This window comes from Pelophylax lessonae (assembly GCF_965119305.1).
Source record: "Pelophylax lessonae genome assembly, chromosome: 4".
In the NCBI taxonomy this organism is placed as follows: domain Eukaryota; kingdom Metazoa; phylum Chordata; class Amphibia; order Anura; family Ranidae; genus Pelophylax; species Pelophylax lessonae.
The window spans coordinates 497,680,483-497,693,857 of NC_138771.1; the positions used below are offsets into that span (position 1 = coordinate 497,680,483).

General features: G+C 43.2%; 1 protein-coding gene across 1 annotated transcript in view; it reads left to right on the top strand.

Annotated features, from left to right (window-relative positions):
* The first annotated feature begins 8,005 nt into the window (after nt 1-8,005).
* Nucleotides 8,006-13,375, top strand: part of RAD52 (RAD52 homolog, DNA repair protein) — a 343,169-nt gene continuing 337,799 nt past the window's right edge. The window contains exons 1-2 of the mRNA XM_082255747.1: nt 8,006-8,067; nt 10,097-10,198. Of these exons, the coding sequence (XP_082111873.1) occupies nt 8,011-8,067; nt 10,097-10,198 (159 nt within the window). The 5' untranslated portion in view covers nt 8,006-8,010. The remainder of the gene's footprint in view (nt 8,068-10,096; nt 10,199-13,375) is intronic.

A 13,375-nucleotide genomic window follows, 5' to 3' on the forward strand; every position in this document is an offset into this window, starting at 1 on the left:
ACAGGGTGCAAGCAAGCCAGCCACCCACCACAGGGTGCAAGCCAGCCAGCCACCCACCACAGGGTGCCAGCCACCCACCACAGGGTGCCAACAAGCCAGCCATTAAGCATTAAACAAAAATTAACATGGTCAGTACCAGATTTGTGTCAAAAATTATTTTTATTTTTCAAAATTTTAAATGTACAAAATATCGGCCCATATCAGCCGATACCGATATACAATGGCCAAAATATCGGTATTGGCCCTGATAAAACCATATCGGTCTATCCCTACTACCAGGAGGGTGAGTGCTTCTTGGGCAGTGCATCATCAAGTATCTATGGCTTAGATTTGCAAAGCTGCTACTTGGTCTTCAGTTCATACATTCACAAGGTTTTATCAAATGGATGTTAGAGCCCAAGAAGGGGCTCAATTTGGTATTAGCATGTTGCAAGCAGCACTATAAGTTCCTATTTTTCTTTTCCCAGGGGCAATTATGGGATTCTATGTTCCCTCCCCTCAAGGGCATTGCTTTAGGACAACCCAGATAGTCCAGGGCCCGACAAACCCCGGGCGCCAGGTCGCATTTGCGACTAGAATTAGCGACCTGGCGCCTGGGGTGCCCTGCAGGAGGTGTCCTGTCCCTTTTGCGCCCCCACCTCCTCCCCGAGTGCACGGACTTCGGCACTGTCCGAAAATTGAGGCCCCAGGTTTTCGGCCTCCTTCTGTGGGATGAGAGAGGCTTCCAATGGGGAACTGGTGCCCTCTTGTGGTGGCCGGGAGTAATGACTTTCCACTGCCTGTTCTCAATGCATTCTCATCTCCTTCCCAAGAGGAAATGAGAGGGAAGTTTTTGCAGGCTTCATCTCCCTGTCCACTTACCTTTGCTTAAAGGAGAGTGGACAGGGAGTGTGGTTATTATTAATTTTTTAAATTAAAAAAAAATAAATAATAATATTTTTTTCTTTTTTTTTTTTTTTTTCAATTATTATTATTAACATATATTTATTTATATATATATATATATATATATATATATATATAAAATCTTTTTTTTTTTTTTTTCCTCATCGCCATGCCACAGCCGAAGACCCCTTTCACACAGGCTGTCTGATCAGGTCCGCCTGTCAGTTTTTCAGGCAGACCTAATCGGACCCTTCATTCTCCTCTATGGAGCAGTAATCTGCCGACATCTGATCCTGTCCGCCAAAAACAGACGGATGGTCGTTCTATTTTCTATCCATCCCATGGATCGGATCAGATGGCATTGAATGGAAAGAGACAGACAGTCTGTTTCCATCCAATTGCGCTATAGAGGAGAGTGGGGGCTCTAGTCGTATTTATGTGTAAATTTAGTATCCGTTTTATTAAATAAAGCTTGGTTGTTAGTTTAAAAAAAAAAAAAAAAACTGGCTCCTAACTTTTTTAGCCGGTGTAACGTAAAAAAACCATACCCCGTGAAGAAACCGTACCCCTCGTCACTTCCGGTCTGAAACAGCAGAGCAGCGCAGCAGAGCGCATGCTCAGAGCCCCGGAGACGTAATTGAAGAAGAAAGAAGTTCACAAGTGCGCATGCTCGGAGGGTATGATATGTTAACGGCACTAATACTTGCGGGGGTAAAATTAAAACAGTTCTGCTGCAACATCAATCATCTCCTCTCCTCTCCCTGTCACTTCCCTGATCTCCCCTAATAAATATAAAAGCGGCGGCGGGTGTATAAAATGTAAGTGACGGCGATCTGTGCTCCGTGATCCGCTTTTATATTTATTAACCGAGATCAGGGAAGTGACAGGGGAAGGAGCGGACATGAGGCATGATGCAGAGGAGCTGTTATAATGTAACCGCCGCAAGTTAAACTACCGTGAGAAATCCATACCCTCCGGAAGTGACGAGGGTATGGTTTTCTCACGGGTATGGTTTTTTCACGGAACACCGGCTCCTAGATTTCAGGCAAATTTGTCAAGCCCTGAGATAGTCATTATTATTATTATCTGCTCTGTGTCCCATGATTTACGATAGAGAAAATTTGATTTTTTCTACAGCTTACCTGTAAAATCCTTTTCTTGGAATTCATCACAGGAAACAGAGGTTCCTCCCCTCTTTTTCTGGGATCTTCATTGCTTGCTTTAAAAACTGAGGTTCTTCCTGTATGGGAGGGGTTATATGGGAGGAACTTCCTGTCTATTGGTTGTCAGTGTCCATTCATCTAAAGGTAGCTTATAACCCAGATAGTCATTATTACCTGCTCTGTGTCCCGTGATGTACTCCAAGAAAAGGATTTTAGTAATGTTACTGGTCCCCTGAAAAGTGTCAAAAATGTCAGTTCGGCCCCTTTCACACAGGCGGATCCGTTCAGATCCGCCTGTAAGTTTTTTTTGGCGGATCTGAACGGTCACCCCATGCATCTCTTTCCCCTAGTTTGTAGATGCGATAACTTTTGCGCAAACCAAAATACGCTTATTGCGATTTTTTTTTTTAACAAAAATATGTAGCAGGATACAAATTGGCCTAAAATGATGAAACAATTTGATTTTTTTTTTTTTTGTAAAGTTATCTAGCAGAATGTGAAAAATATTTTTTTTTTTTTTTTTTTTTTCAGAATTGTCGCTTTTTTTTTTTTGTTTATAGCGCAAAAAATAAAAATAGCACAGGTGATGAAATACCACCAAAAGAAAACTCTATTTGCAGGAAAAAAAAAAGGACATCGATTTTATTCAGGTACAGCGTCGAACGACCACGCAATTGTCCGTTAAAGTAACGCAGTGCCGAATCTCAAAAAAATGGCTTGGTCATTAAGGGGGCAAATCCTTCTGGTCCAGAAGTGGTTAAAGCAGTGGTCCTAAGCCTTTTTTGGCACTGGGGACTAGCTGTATGGAAGAAAATTATACCAAGGCCCAGGGGGGTGATGGAAATGCAGTTTTTCACCAGCAATTTGTCGGGGCAATGGCTAGTGTTGGCGCATCAAGCCTCACGCCACTATGGTTGATATGGTGTCAGGATGATTGAAGTGCATTACTTCTATTATTACATTGTTTTATAAAATGAAACAGTTTAACGCACCATAATGCAGAATCAGTGGGAGCCCTGAGCGTGTCACCTGCCACCAGATGCAGACGGTTAGAGATGATGTCATCACTCTGCTTGCTTGCCCGTCTGGCGCACATGTGACAGAGAAGGACCGCCCTGCATGGTCCCCCGCTTTAAAGGAGGAGTTCACTTAAAATTTTTTTTTTTTAGGAGCTTGGAAAGCATTGAACCAGTGATCAACAGATAGTCAGTGTGAGCTGTCTATCCGTACATCGTATGGCCAGGCAGTTTCACACTGACACAGCACCTTGGTAGTTCATTGAGAACTACAAGCTGTCAGCCCCAAAGAATTTCGGGACTTGTAGCTCATTCATACACGAAACTCTGTGAATGAATGATGCGGCCGTGTGGGCGAGCCCAGCACAGCCATGCTGTATTGAAAAAGTTACAGCTTATATAGGGAGCTTCTCCCCATACTGCTGTCACAGGGAGAAAGGGCAGTTGGGAGAATGTTCCCAAAGGTGAACTTATCCTTTAAAGCTAATTTCCATGTATCCTGTCACTTTAAATAGTGCATTAGGCCTAAGCTGGTCCAAACAAACTGTTTCCTTCACTAAGTGATGCAGTGTCTCTTAAGCCCTGTGTGTACTGCATGTAACTAAAGCTATATGCAGTACACAGTGCTAGTTTCAGCTGTGAGACAGAGACTTACCGTTCCACACCCGAAGAAAACAGAGCTGGGCTGAGCAGCGTTCAGCCATTCATTTGCGGCTTTGTATTCTGTGAATGAATAAAAAGCTTCCTCTAATTGGCTTAGGTTGTAGGGGCGATCTAATTACATCATGCTATTCGACTAAAACAGCATTCGCACTTCGTACTGCAACCGGTACCTTTCCTGGATGGAGGGGAGAATTTTTCCCTGGTGTTGCTGCTTACGGGCTAGAGTTTCCTTCCAGAGTTTCCATTGGACAGAATCATACCACCCCAGCAGGACCTGCATTGACACTGGTCACCTGTGCTGAATCTGCATCTCTCGCAACCTTCTTCCGAATTCTTCTTCTTTCATGGCGGCTGGTATCTATATCTCTCCTCTTCTGCTCTCCGGACCCTGGATCCAGGTGGAGGTTTGGATGTCCCAGACTGCAGGAAGCATCCCACCGCTTGCAACCAATGTGACGGAACCGTCCCACACTCTTGAGCTTGAGTGCTTTAGTCAGTATACTGCTTTCACCAGTTTGAACATAGATATCAGATATAGCTGCACCATACAAGACTAGTCGACAAACAGCTTGTATGAAACTTTAACCGTTTATTGAACAAACTCACACAGAATTTAAATCCCCTCCTGATCATATTACCCTAACAATACAACCTGTAACCAGAAACCTAATTAACATGAGCTAATTAACTAGTCACCTAGACAGGGTTGTGATTAATCAGATATCCTCACTTCAGGTCTGACTTTCTGGCATCGAGCTCACAAAGTACACTAAACATTATTACAAGTAAAAACACATCCCCAATGTAGTTTGCTAGCAGACAATAAGTGAGGTAATTTGCACAAATAACAATACAAACAGTGATCTCCCTCCTCCTCAGACTAGTAGACAACAGACTATAGCAGGAGACCTACTTACAATAAACACATTATGGCAGGGGACCCCAGTGGTTTGAGTGAACTGAATTAACATCTACAGTCCTTGCTGGTTTGAGGCATACAGGCCCCAAATATGGATATGGAACCCCCAGTTCCCAGAGTCTGTGTGTTTTCGGGAGACATGAACTTAAATCAGAAACAATACCACTCTACGGATCCCCAAGTCATAAACCTTCCAAAGAGTAGTGTTCCCTTAAATACCAAGGCCCATAGTCAGTGGGTAAGAGGCTTGCTCCCAGTCCTCTCCAAAAGCCCTTGTTCCGGCTAGGTCATTCACACCCTTCTCCAGCAATGAGCTTTGAAGTCCACTCATTACTCCAAGTCCACCACTTTCCCTACTGATTCTTCTAAATTTCTATACTCCTTTTTGGCTATTGGGTGACCATTGGCGTTGTAACTCCTGCACATGCTGCATTCATTTATATCTGCCTTGCGTTCAGCTTTAAACCAAGCTTTTATTAGCTTCTGGAACTGCAGTGGAGTGATTCAACCTTGAAGTTCACAATAGGAGCACTGTCATTCAAGTCTGGTCTCAGCTCTATACCCACCTTTTTTCCTGTGCTCCTGCTCTGTTTTACATTAGAGACTACAAGGCTGGTCAACCAGCCTGCTGGCAAAAGTTTTTTGGCATTTTAAATGATTAAAACTCATCAAAAAGTATGTCAACGAAAATACTTGAATGTGTATTGAGGAGCGTTCTGATGTACATTGACATTCCAAAGGAAGTGCGTTACAACACATGATGCAAGTTCACATGAATTTACATGCGAGTATGTGTATTTTAATGCGTTTCCATAGATGTCAAGGGTGAATAGGCCTTAAAACCGTTTTGCTGTAAACTTTGAAGATGAATTAGTCCACAATGCCTGCAGCTACAGAGGTCTGCGAGGGCTTTTTTTTTTTTTTTTGTATAATCTTTATTTTAATTTCAAATGTAAACAAACGAAAAAATACATAAAATCCAAAGACAATGAGTACAATAGGAGACACAGGGGAGACAACCCCTCAGTGGCATTTTAACCAAATAGTAACGTGAGGCCACGGAAATCGGAGAACAGAAAAACCTTGTGCATAGCAACAAGCAAATGTGAGTAAGGGCCGTGGCCTTTACGTGCAACAACTAAACATATCTATCACCATGTAAAAGAAAAGGAGGTATATGGCGCTGCCTATAAGTCACTTACTAATAAATATGGTGAACACTACATAAAGTGCAATAGTGCCAAAAAACAATAAAAATTATATAACTCCTTGGAAAAATGCAATGATATAAATAGTGGTGGTGACCTGGGGATAAATAATTCCCAAAAAAAAGGTGTGCAATCAATAAACTGAATAATTGCACTCAATGTTATAGTGTGCTAGGTGCTCTAATCTTGGTCTAGTGACAGAAACTTGTGCAACCATTGATGGTGCTTAATGCAATTCTATAAATCACTACAATAAAAAAATCAACCTAATGTTCCAAAGTATGACCTATAACCCTGTGCAGTGGTTAAATATATAATATGAAAAAGGTGGGTATAAATAATTCTGCTAATATTATAAATATAGGTGACACAACTAAAATGATGAACTAGTATAGTACATAAAATGCATCAGAGGAAACACTATGTATATTAAATCCAAACCATGGATTGCTGAATAGAAAACAAAAATCTAAAATACACAGTATAAAATCCGCAGGGGAACCACGTATAGAAAAACATATAAAGGAGTTATATAATTTTTATTGTTTTTTGGCACTATTGCACTTTATGTAGTGTTCACCATATTTATTAGTAAGTGACTTATAGGCAGCGCCATATACCTCCTTTTCTTTTACATTTTCTACTATATATCTTTGGATTATAGTTATAGAGGTAGGCTGCAGCCGGTTGTATTTGAGTTCTATTATATCCTAAGCGCGGATTCATTTACATACTCATATCTATCACCATGGTACGTGCTCTACGCTCCAAGGTTAAGTCAGGCGAAGTCAGAAAGCCAGGGCCAGAAATGAAGGGACGGCCAGGTGAGGGGGAGAGGGAAAAAAGGGAGATGATGAAGAAGAGGGCAGGGAGGGGGGGGGGGGGGTGGAGCAGGATGGAAGTACAGGGGGGAAGAAAGGGTGAGTCCAGAGGTCACAAGGCAAAATCATAATAAACAGGTATGACAACAGTGCAACAGCGTCTCAATGCTGGCAGGGCCAGCATGGGTCTGTGGAGGTAGAGATATATATTTATTAATTTTTAGTGATTAAAATATATCACTTGGCACATTTTTACCACTTATATATTTAATTATTAATATTTTCACTTGGATATCTACATTTGCCATTTTACACTAGCACTGCCACCTAGTGTTTATATTATTTATTACACCAGTCACTTTAACTTCTTTCTATTTATTCAAGATTCACACATTTTTTATCACTGGAACCATTTGCACTATATTTATTGCTTTAAGGCACTGTTCATAGTTTATCAATTTTGTGTATTTTTATCTTATTTATTGAACAGTAATTATTCAGTAGTGTTAATTGTTTACCAATTATTGTTTGTGACACAATTGTGGCTTAATACCATTACTATTGGGGATTTATAAGGACCATTATCTCTCCCATTTATCTATATCATTGGCAGTGCTAACATACATTACTACCTTCTACCATTCATATTTACCTAGTTCATGTAAGACACACTGCTCTCTCGTACATTTAATATAAGTATTGGCAGTGCCAACTTACCCTACCAATTCCCTAATATCTAGATATAGTCTATACTATATTTTTGGGGTAGGCTGCAGCCAACCAATAACTTGCATCCATTTGCGCGGAATTCCCTCTATACTACTCTTCCTATATCGGCTAAGAGGGATGGATGGCACGTGCAGCAGGAAGTGTCGTGGGTTATCGGGGACATCCACATCCAAGATCGCCAGGATCTGCGCTCGGATGTCCGTCCAGAACGGCCGCAGGAGCGGGCACTCCCACCAAATGTGTAGGAATGTACCCCGGTCCCCGCAGCCGTCTGCGAGGGCTTTTAAGTGTTATGTACTGCATTGTAGAATACGTAAATACTTGCAAGCCGGGACACATGTCAACTTTAAATATTGCTTTGCTTTCTAATATTTATTAAACGGTTTGGTTGGAGTAAGTTTTTTTTTTTAATGGTTAAATGACTTTCAGAAATGGGTCTCATTGTTTTAAATGTTGCTTAAGAACAGCCAATAGAACACTCTCTTTACAGTGTAAAGGTAGACTCTTATTGAGTGCTAAAGCCAGCACAATTTCAGAAAAATTTGATCTTTTTCCTTGTTTGCTTTTTGTCAGAGCTGGTCATAGGAAGCTATGGAGACTGGAGACATGGTAAAGCCTGGGCAGGTAGGATCAAGTGGAAATGGACCTTCATCATTTGGACAGGTAGGAAATTTCTACCATTTTGTAGTAGTTTTGAGAATAATAATCATATGTCAGTATTTTTATCTCTTGTTTTTAGGGATTACTGTGCATGGTTTCTTCGCTTTTAGTTAGCCGTTCCTGTGTGTTTCTTAGGGCAGTGCCACAAAAGTATATATATATTTTTTTTTGTTACAATAGTTTTTTTTAATTAGATTTTTCTCCATTAAAAAAAAATACAAAAGTGATTTTTACTTGTATGAAAAGAAATATTTGCAATCAATGAAAGGTTCAGGTTGCATTAAATCCCTAAATCTGTTGCTGACTAGCAAACTTTTGGCAAGCTACAGAACTGCCAACAACAGAAAGCCGCATGGCACACTTGAAACCTGTTGCTGGCAACATTTTTATGTGTAGCACCTTTTGTTTTTTTATGTAGCTATGGATGAAGTGGCAAAGGGCTAGGACTAGAACCCCTGCCCAGTTTGTGTTAGTGTCTGATTTCATGTCATTTGAAGAGATTTTCTCTCTTCCTGTTGTGCTTCCAGGAGACATTTTTAACTATTCCCAACGCTATCCAAAAAATTTAAGTTTTTGTTTTAGATATTTTAAAGTTTATCTATAGTTTACCACTTCTGGACCAGAAGGATTTCCCCCCTTAATGACCAGGCCATTTTTTGCGATTCGGCACAGCGTTACTTTAACGGACCATTGTGTGGTCGTTCAATGCTGTACCTACAAAAAAATTATGTTCTTTTTTTCCCCACAAACAGAGCTTTCTTTTGGTGGTATTTGATCACCTGTGCGATTTTTATTTTTTGCACTATAAACAAAAAAAGTGTGACAATTCTGAAAAACAAAACAAAACAATATTTTGCTATATAACATTCCCCCCCCCCCCCCAAAAAAAAATTAAAAAATCAAAATTTTTCATCATTTTAGGCCAATTTGTATTCTCCTACATATTTTTGGTAAACAAAAATCGCAATAAGCGTATTTTGATTAGTTTGGGCAAAAGTTATCGCGTCTACAAACTAGGGGAAAGATTTTTGTCATTTTTATTTATTTATTTTTACTAGTAATGGCGGTGATCTATGATTTTTAGCGGGACTGCGACACCTGGTCAGACAGATCGGACCCCTAACTGACATTTTTGACACTTTTGGGGGGGATCAGTGACATTACTACAGTAATCAGTGCTAAAAAATATGCACTGTTACTGTAATAATGACACTGGCAGGAAAGGGGTTAACCCACGGGTGATCAAAGAGTTAAGTGTATGCCTAGGGGAGTGTTTTCTAACCGTATGGGGGAGGGCCTTGTGGAATGAACATAGAGACCTGTGATCCTGTATAGGATGGATCACAGGCACTCTGTGATAATTTCAGAGCGAACAACGGTCTGCTGTGTTTACAACAGCTGACAGTTGTTCTCTCTCAGCAGGAAGCGATTGCGGGTGGCCGACAGCAGTCAGTGCTGCCGGTCCTGTGGATCAGCATCCCCGCTGCCTATTCCCCCCAGGACTGCTCCCATAGAATGTCGTAAAGGTACGGCGATTCGCGCAGCCGCGCCAGCCTGCCGCAGTATAAATGCGGCAGGCCGTCGGCAAACGGTTAAAACATTTTATTTTTTTTTTTTATTCCTGTCTTTGTCCTTGTTGGAGAGATTCACACTGTTTGTCCTGGTGACAGAGAGTAATAGTGAATTCAAAATTTTCACCACAACAGCAGATGCTTTGGAGTGATTTATTTTAACTTCCTGTTGAATCGCATTCAGTCTGGTTCCCATTCAGTCCCATTGGGACACTGGGGGCAAGAAATATGACATGAGAGTTTAACCCCCAATTTTAATTTCCACTCTATTTAAAACTAAAAAAAATGGTTATACATGCACATAAAAGGTAGCAGTAGACTTGCTTGTCTCCCCAAGGATGCAGGTTTTATAATGGTAATTGAGAAGCTTATTATGTCTACACCCAGCATTCAGTGTTTCCTTTATGGATTTTAAGCCGTCTGTCTGACATATTGATAGGTTTTGTTTTTTCATGTTACAGCACAAGTACACAGCGGAGGAGTACCAGGCTATCCAGAATGCTCTGCGGCAGAAGCTGGGACCAGAGTATATCAGCAGCAGACAGGCAGGAGGCGGACAGAAGGTACACACATCCTGTTACTGTGTCTTGCTGACATGTGTGGTGCTCACAATACCTACTGAATCCAAGACTGCCACATGAACCTAGATCATAGGTTTGGTCCATGTGTTGAAGCTGATTGCTATAGTCCTGTTGACAGCTAAACCTCTTGTACTTGTATGACAAACTCAGTTTTTCTATTTCACAGAAAAGATTCTTAGGCTCCATGTACACGGGATGTTGTAAATGGCCTTTTAGGAGCAGTTGGGCGTTTTTTTCAGAAGCCCCTGAACCCACCTGCATGTTATCTTATCTGTCCATGTACACAGGGTCGTTTACAGTCATTTACAGGCAGTTGAGTTCAGGGACTTTTTTTGGAACGCAATTATTTGCGTTCGAACGTGTGTTTCCCGGCGTTTCAAACGCAAAAACGGGACCGAACGCGATCGAACGTGATGAAGTACATTCAGCCACGTTATACGTTTTTTTTTCTTCCATTCAAAATCAATGGTTCCCTATGGGAGCCTATTGATTTGAATGGAAGTCGCACCGCAAGTCGGATCAGGATGATCCGACTTGCCGCGCGACTTGCGCTGTGAGAATCTTGAGGGGGAACTCCACGCCAAAAATGGGAAAAAAAACTGCGTGGGGGTCCCCCCCCAGGTTCCAAACCAGGCCCTTCGGGTCTGGTATGGAATTTGAGGGTAGCCCCACGCTGAAAAAACGGCGTGGGGCCCCCCCAAAATCTATACCAGACCCTTATCCGAGCACACAGCCCGGTAGGGCAGGAAGGGGGAGGGGACGAGTGAGCGGCCCCACCCCCCCCTGGACCATACCAGGCCACATGCCCTCAACATGGGGGGAGTGTTGGTGCTTTGGGGCAGGGGGGGCTCTGCACCCCCACCTCAAAGCACCTTGCCCCCGTGTTGATGGGGACAAGGGCCTCATCCCCACAACCTGCGGGCAGGGGGCTCATCGGAATCTGGAAGCCCCCTTTAACAAGGGTGGCCCCCCAGATCCCGGACCCCCTCCCTATGTGAATGGGTATGGAGTACACTGTACCCCTACCCATTCACCCCATAAAAGGCAGTGTATGTAAATAACGACAGTAGCCGTTTTGGAAAGTTTATTAAAAATCTTCATCCGGACTTCTCCACTCTGGTCTTCTCCCCTCTGCTCTTCTTGTCTTCTGCTGTCCGCTCTTCTGCTCTTTTTCCCTCGGCTCTTCTTCTTCTTCCTCTGGTCCTCCTCCGACGCTGTCCCCGGTGATTATGCCGGTCTCCGGTCTCTGCAGCTTGTTATATAGCCATTGTGGGCGTGGCCTCCCAATGATGTCATCGGAGGCCCCACCCCCTCATGTCACAGATGACGTCATCTGTGACATGAGGGGGCAGGGCCTCCCAATGACGTCGGGAGGCCACGCCCACAATGGCTATATAACAAGCTGCAGAGACCGGAGACCGACATAATCACCGGGGACAGCGTCGGAGGAGGACCAGAGGAAGAAGAAGAGCCGAGGGCAAAAGAGCAGAAGAGCGGACAGCAAAAGAGCAGAAGAGCGGACAGCAAAAGAGCAGAAGGCAAGAAAAGCGGAGAGGGAGAAGACAAGAGCAGAGAAGTCCGGATGAAGATTTTTAATAAACTTTCCAAAACGTCTCCTGTCGTTATTTACATACACTGCCTTTTATGGGGTGAATGGGTAGGGGTACAGTGTACCCCATACCCATTCACATAGGGAGGGGGTCCGGGATCTGGGGGGCCCCCTTGTTCAAGGGGGCTTCCAGATACCGATGAGCCCCCTGCCCGCAGACCCCCACAACCACCGGCCAGGGTTGTGGGGATGAGGCCCTTGTCCCCATCAACATGGGGGCAAGGTGCTTTGAGGTGGGGGGTGAAGAGCCCCCCCTGCGCCAAAGCACCAACACCCCCCCATGTTGAGGGCATGTGGCCTGGTATGGTCCAGGGGGGGTGGGGCTGCTCGCTCGTCCCCTCCCCCTTCCTGCCCTACCGGGCTGCGTGCTCGGATGAGGGTCTGGTATGAATTTTGGGGGGGACCCCACACCGTTTTTTTGGGCTGGGGCTACCCTCAAATTCCATACCAGACCCGAAGGGCATGGTTTGGAACCTGGGGGGGACCCCCCCACGCAGTTTTTTTCCCATTTGTGGCGTGGAGTTCCCCCTCAAGATTCTCACAGCGCAAGTCGGATCATCCTGATCCGACTTGCGGTGCGACTTCCATTCAAATCAATAGGCTCCCATAGGGAACCATTGATTTTGAATGGAGGCAGAAAAAACGCTGCTAAAAGCAACGTGGTGAAACGTGCAATAACGCCAATGGAAAAAGCTACTGAAAGCACGTTTTAACAGCTGCTTTTTCCCGGCGTCAGAACTAGCTTTGCAGCACGTTTTTTTCTAGCGTCCCGTGTACATGGAGCCTTAGTTGTACAGTACAGGAAAACAGGCTTCTGTATGTCTTAACCATGGGTTGTATGCTGCCACTTTCAGGCGAGGACACTGGCAAACAAAGTTGTTAGGACAGCCTACATAACCCCTCCCACTCCCACTTTCACCCTCTTTATTCCCAGATCAATTTTCAACTTTCAGTGCTCTCGCATTTTGAATGATAATTACTCAGTCATGCTACACTTTACCCAAATTAAATGTTTGTCATTTTGTTCACACAAACAGAGCTTTCATATGGTGTTTTTTTTTCACCACTGGGTTTTTTATTTTTTGCGATTTAAGGGAAAAAAGTGCAAACATTTAGAAAAAAAAAACATTATTTCTTTTACGTCCTCTAACAGTTGCAGCCTGTTCAGTATGCCTTCACCATTGGGTAATGGTGCTCTCTGCAGGAGTAAGCTAGGCAGTGAAAGGATTTAGCAAAAACTTTACACCAAGACACACCTCTAGGGGGCTGTCCCTCAGACATTACCCTGAACTAGTGATAGACCGATATCGGTTTTTCGTTGCCGATACCGATATTTCGCTGATTGCATATCGGTATTGGCCGATATTTTCACACATGTAAAATTTTCCAAAAGAAGCAAAAATTTTGACACTAATCTCAAACTGCATAAAAACTGATAGGAAAACTTAAATTGCAATAGTTGGACATTAGCATTTCACATCATCTGATGGTGCATTAGTGTATAATAAAGTGCTGCAGTAGTGGACTCACTCACTCACTGCAATATAAAA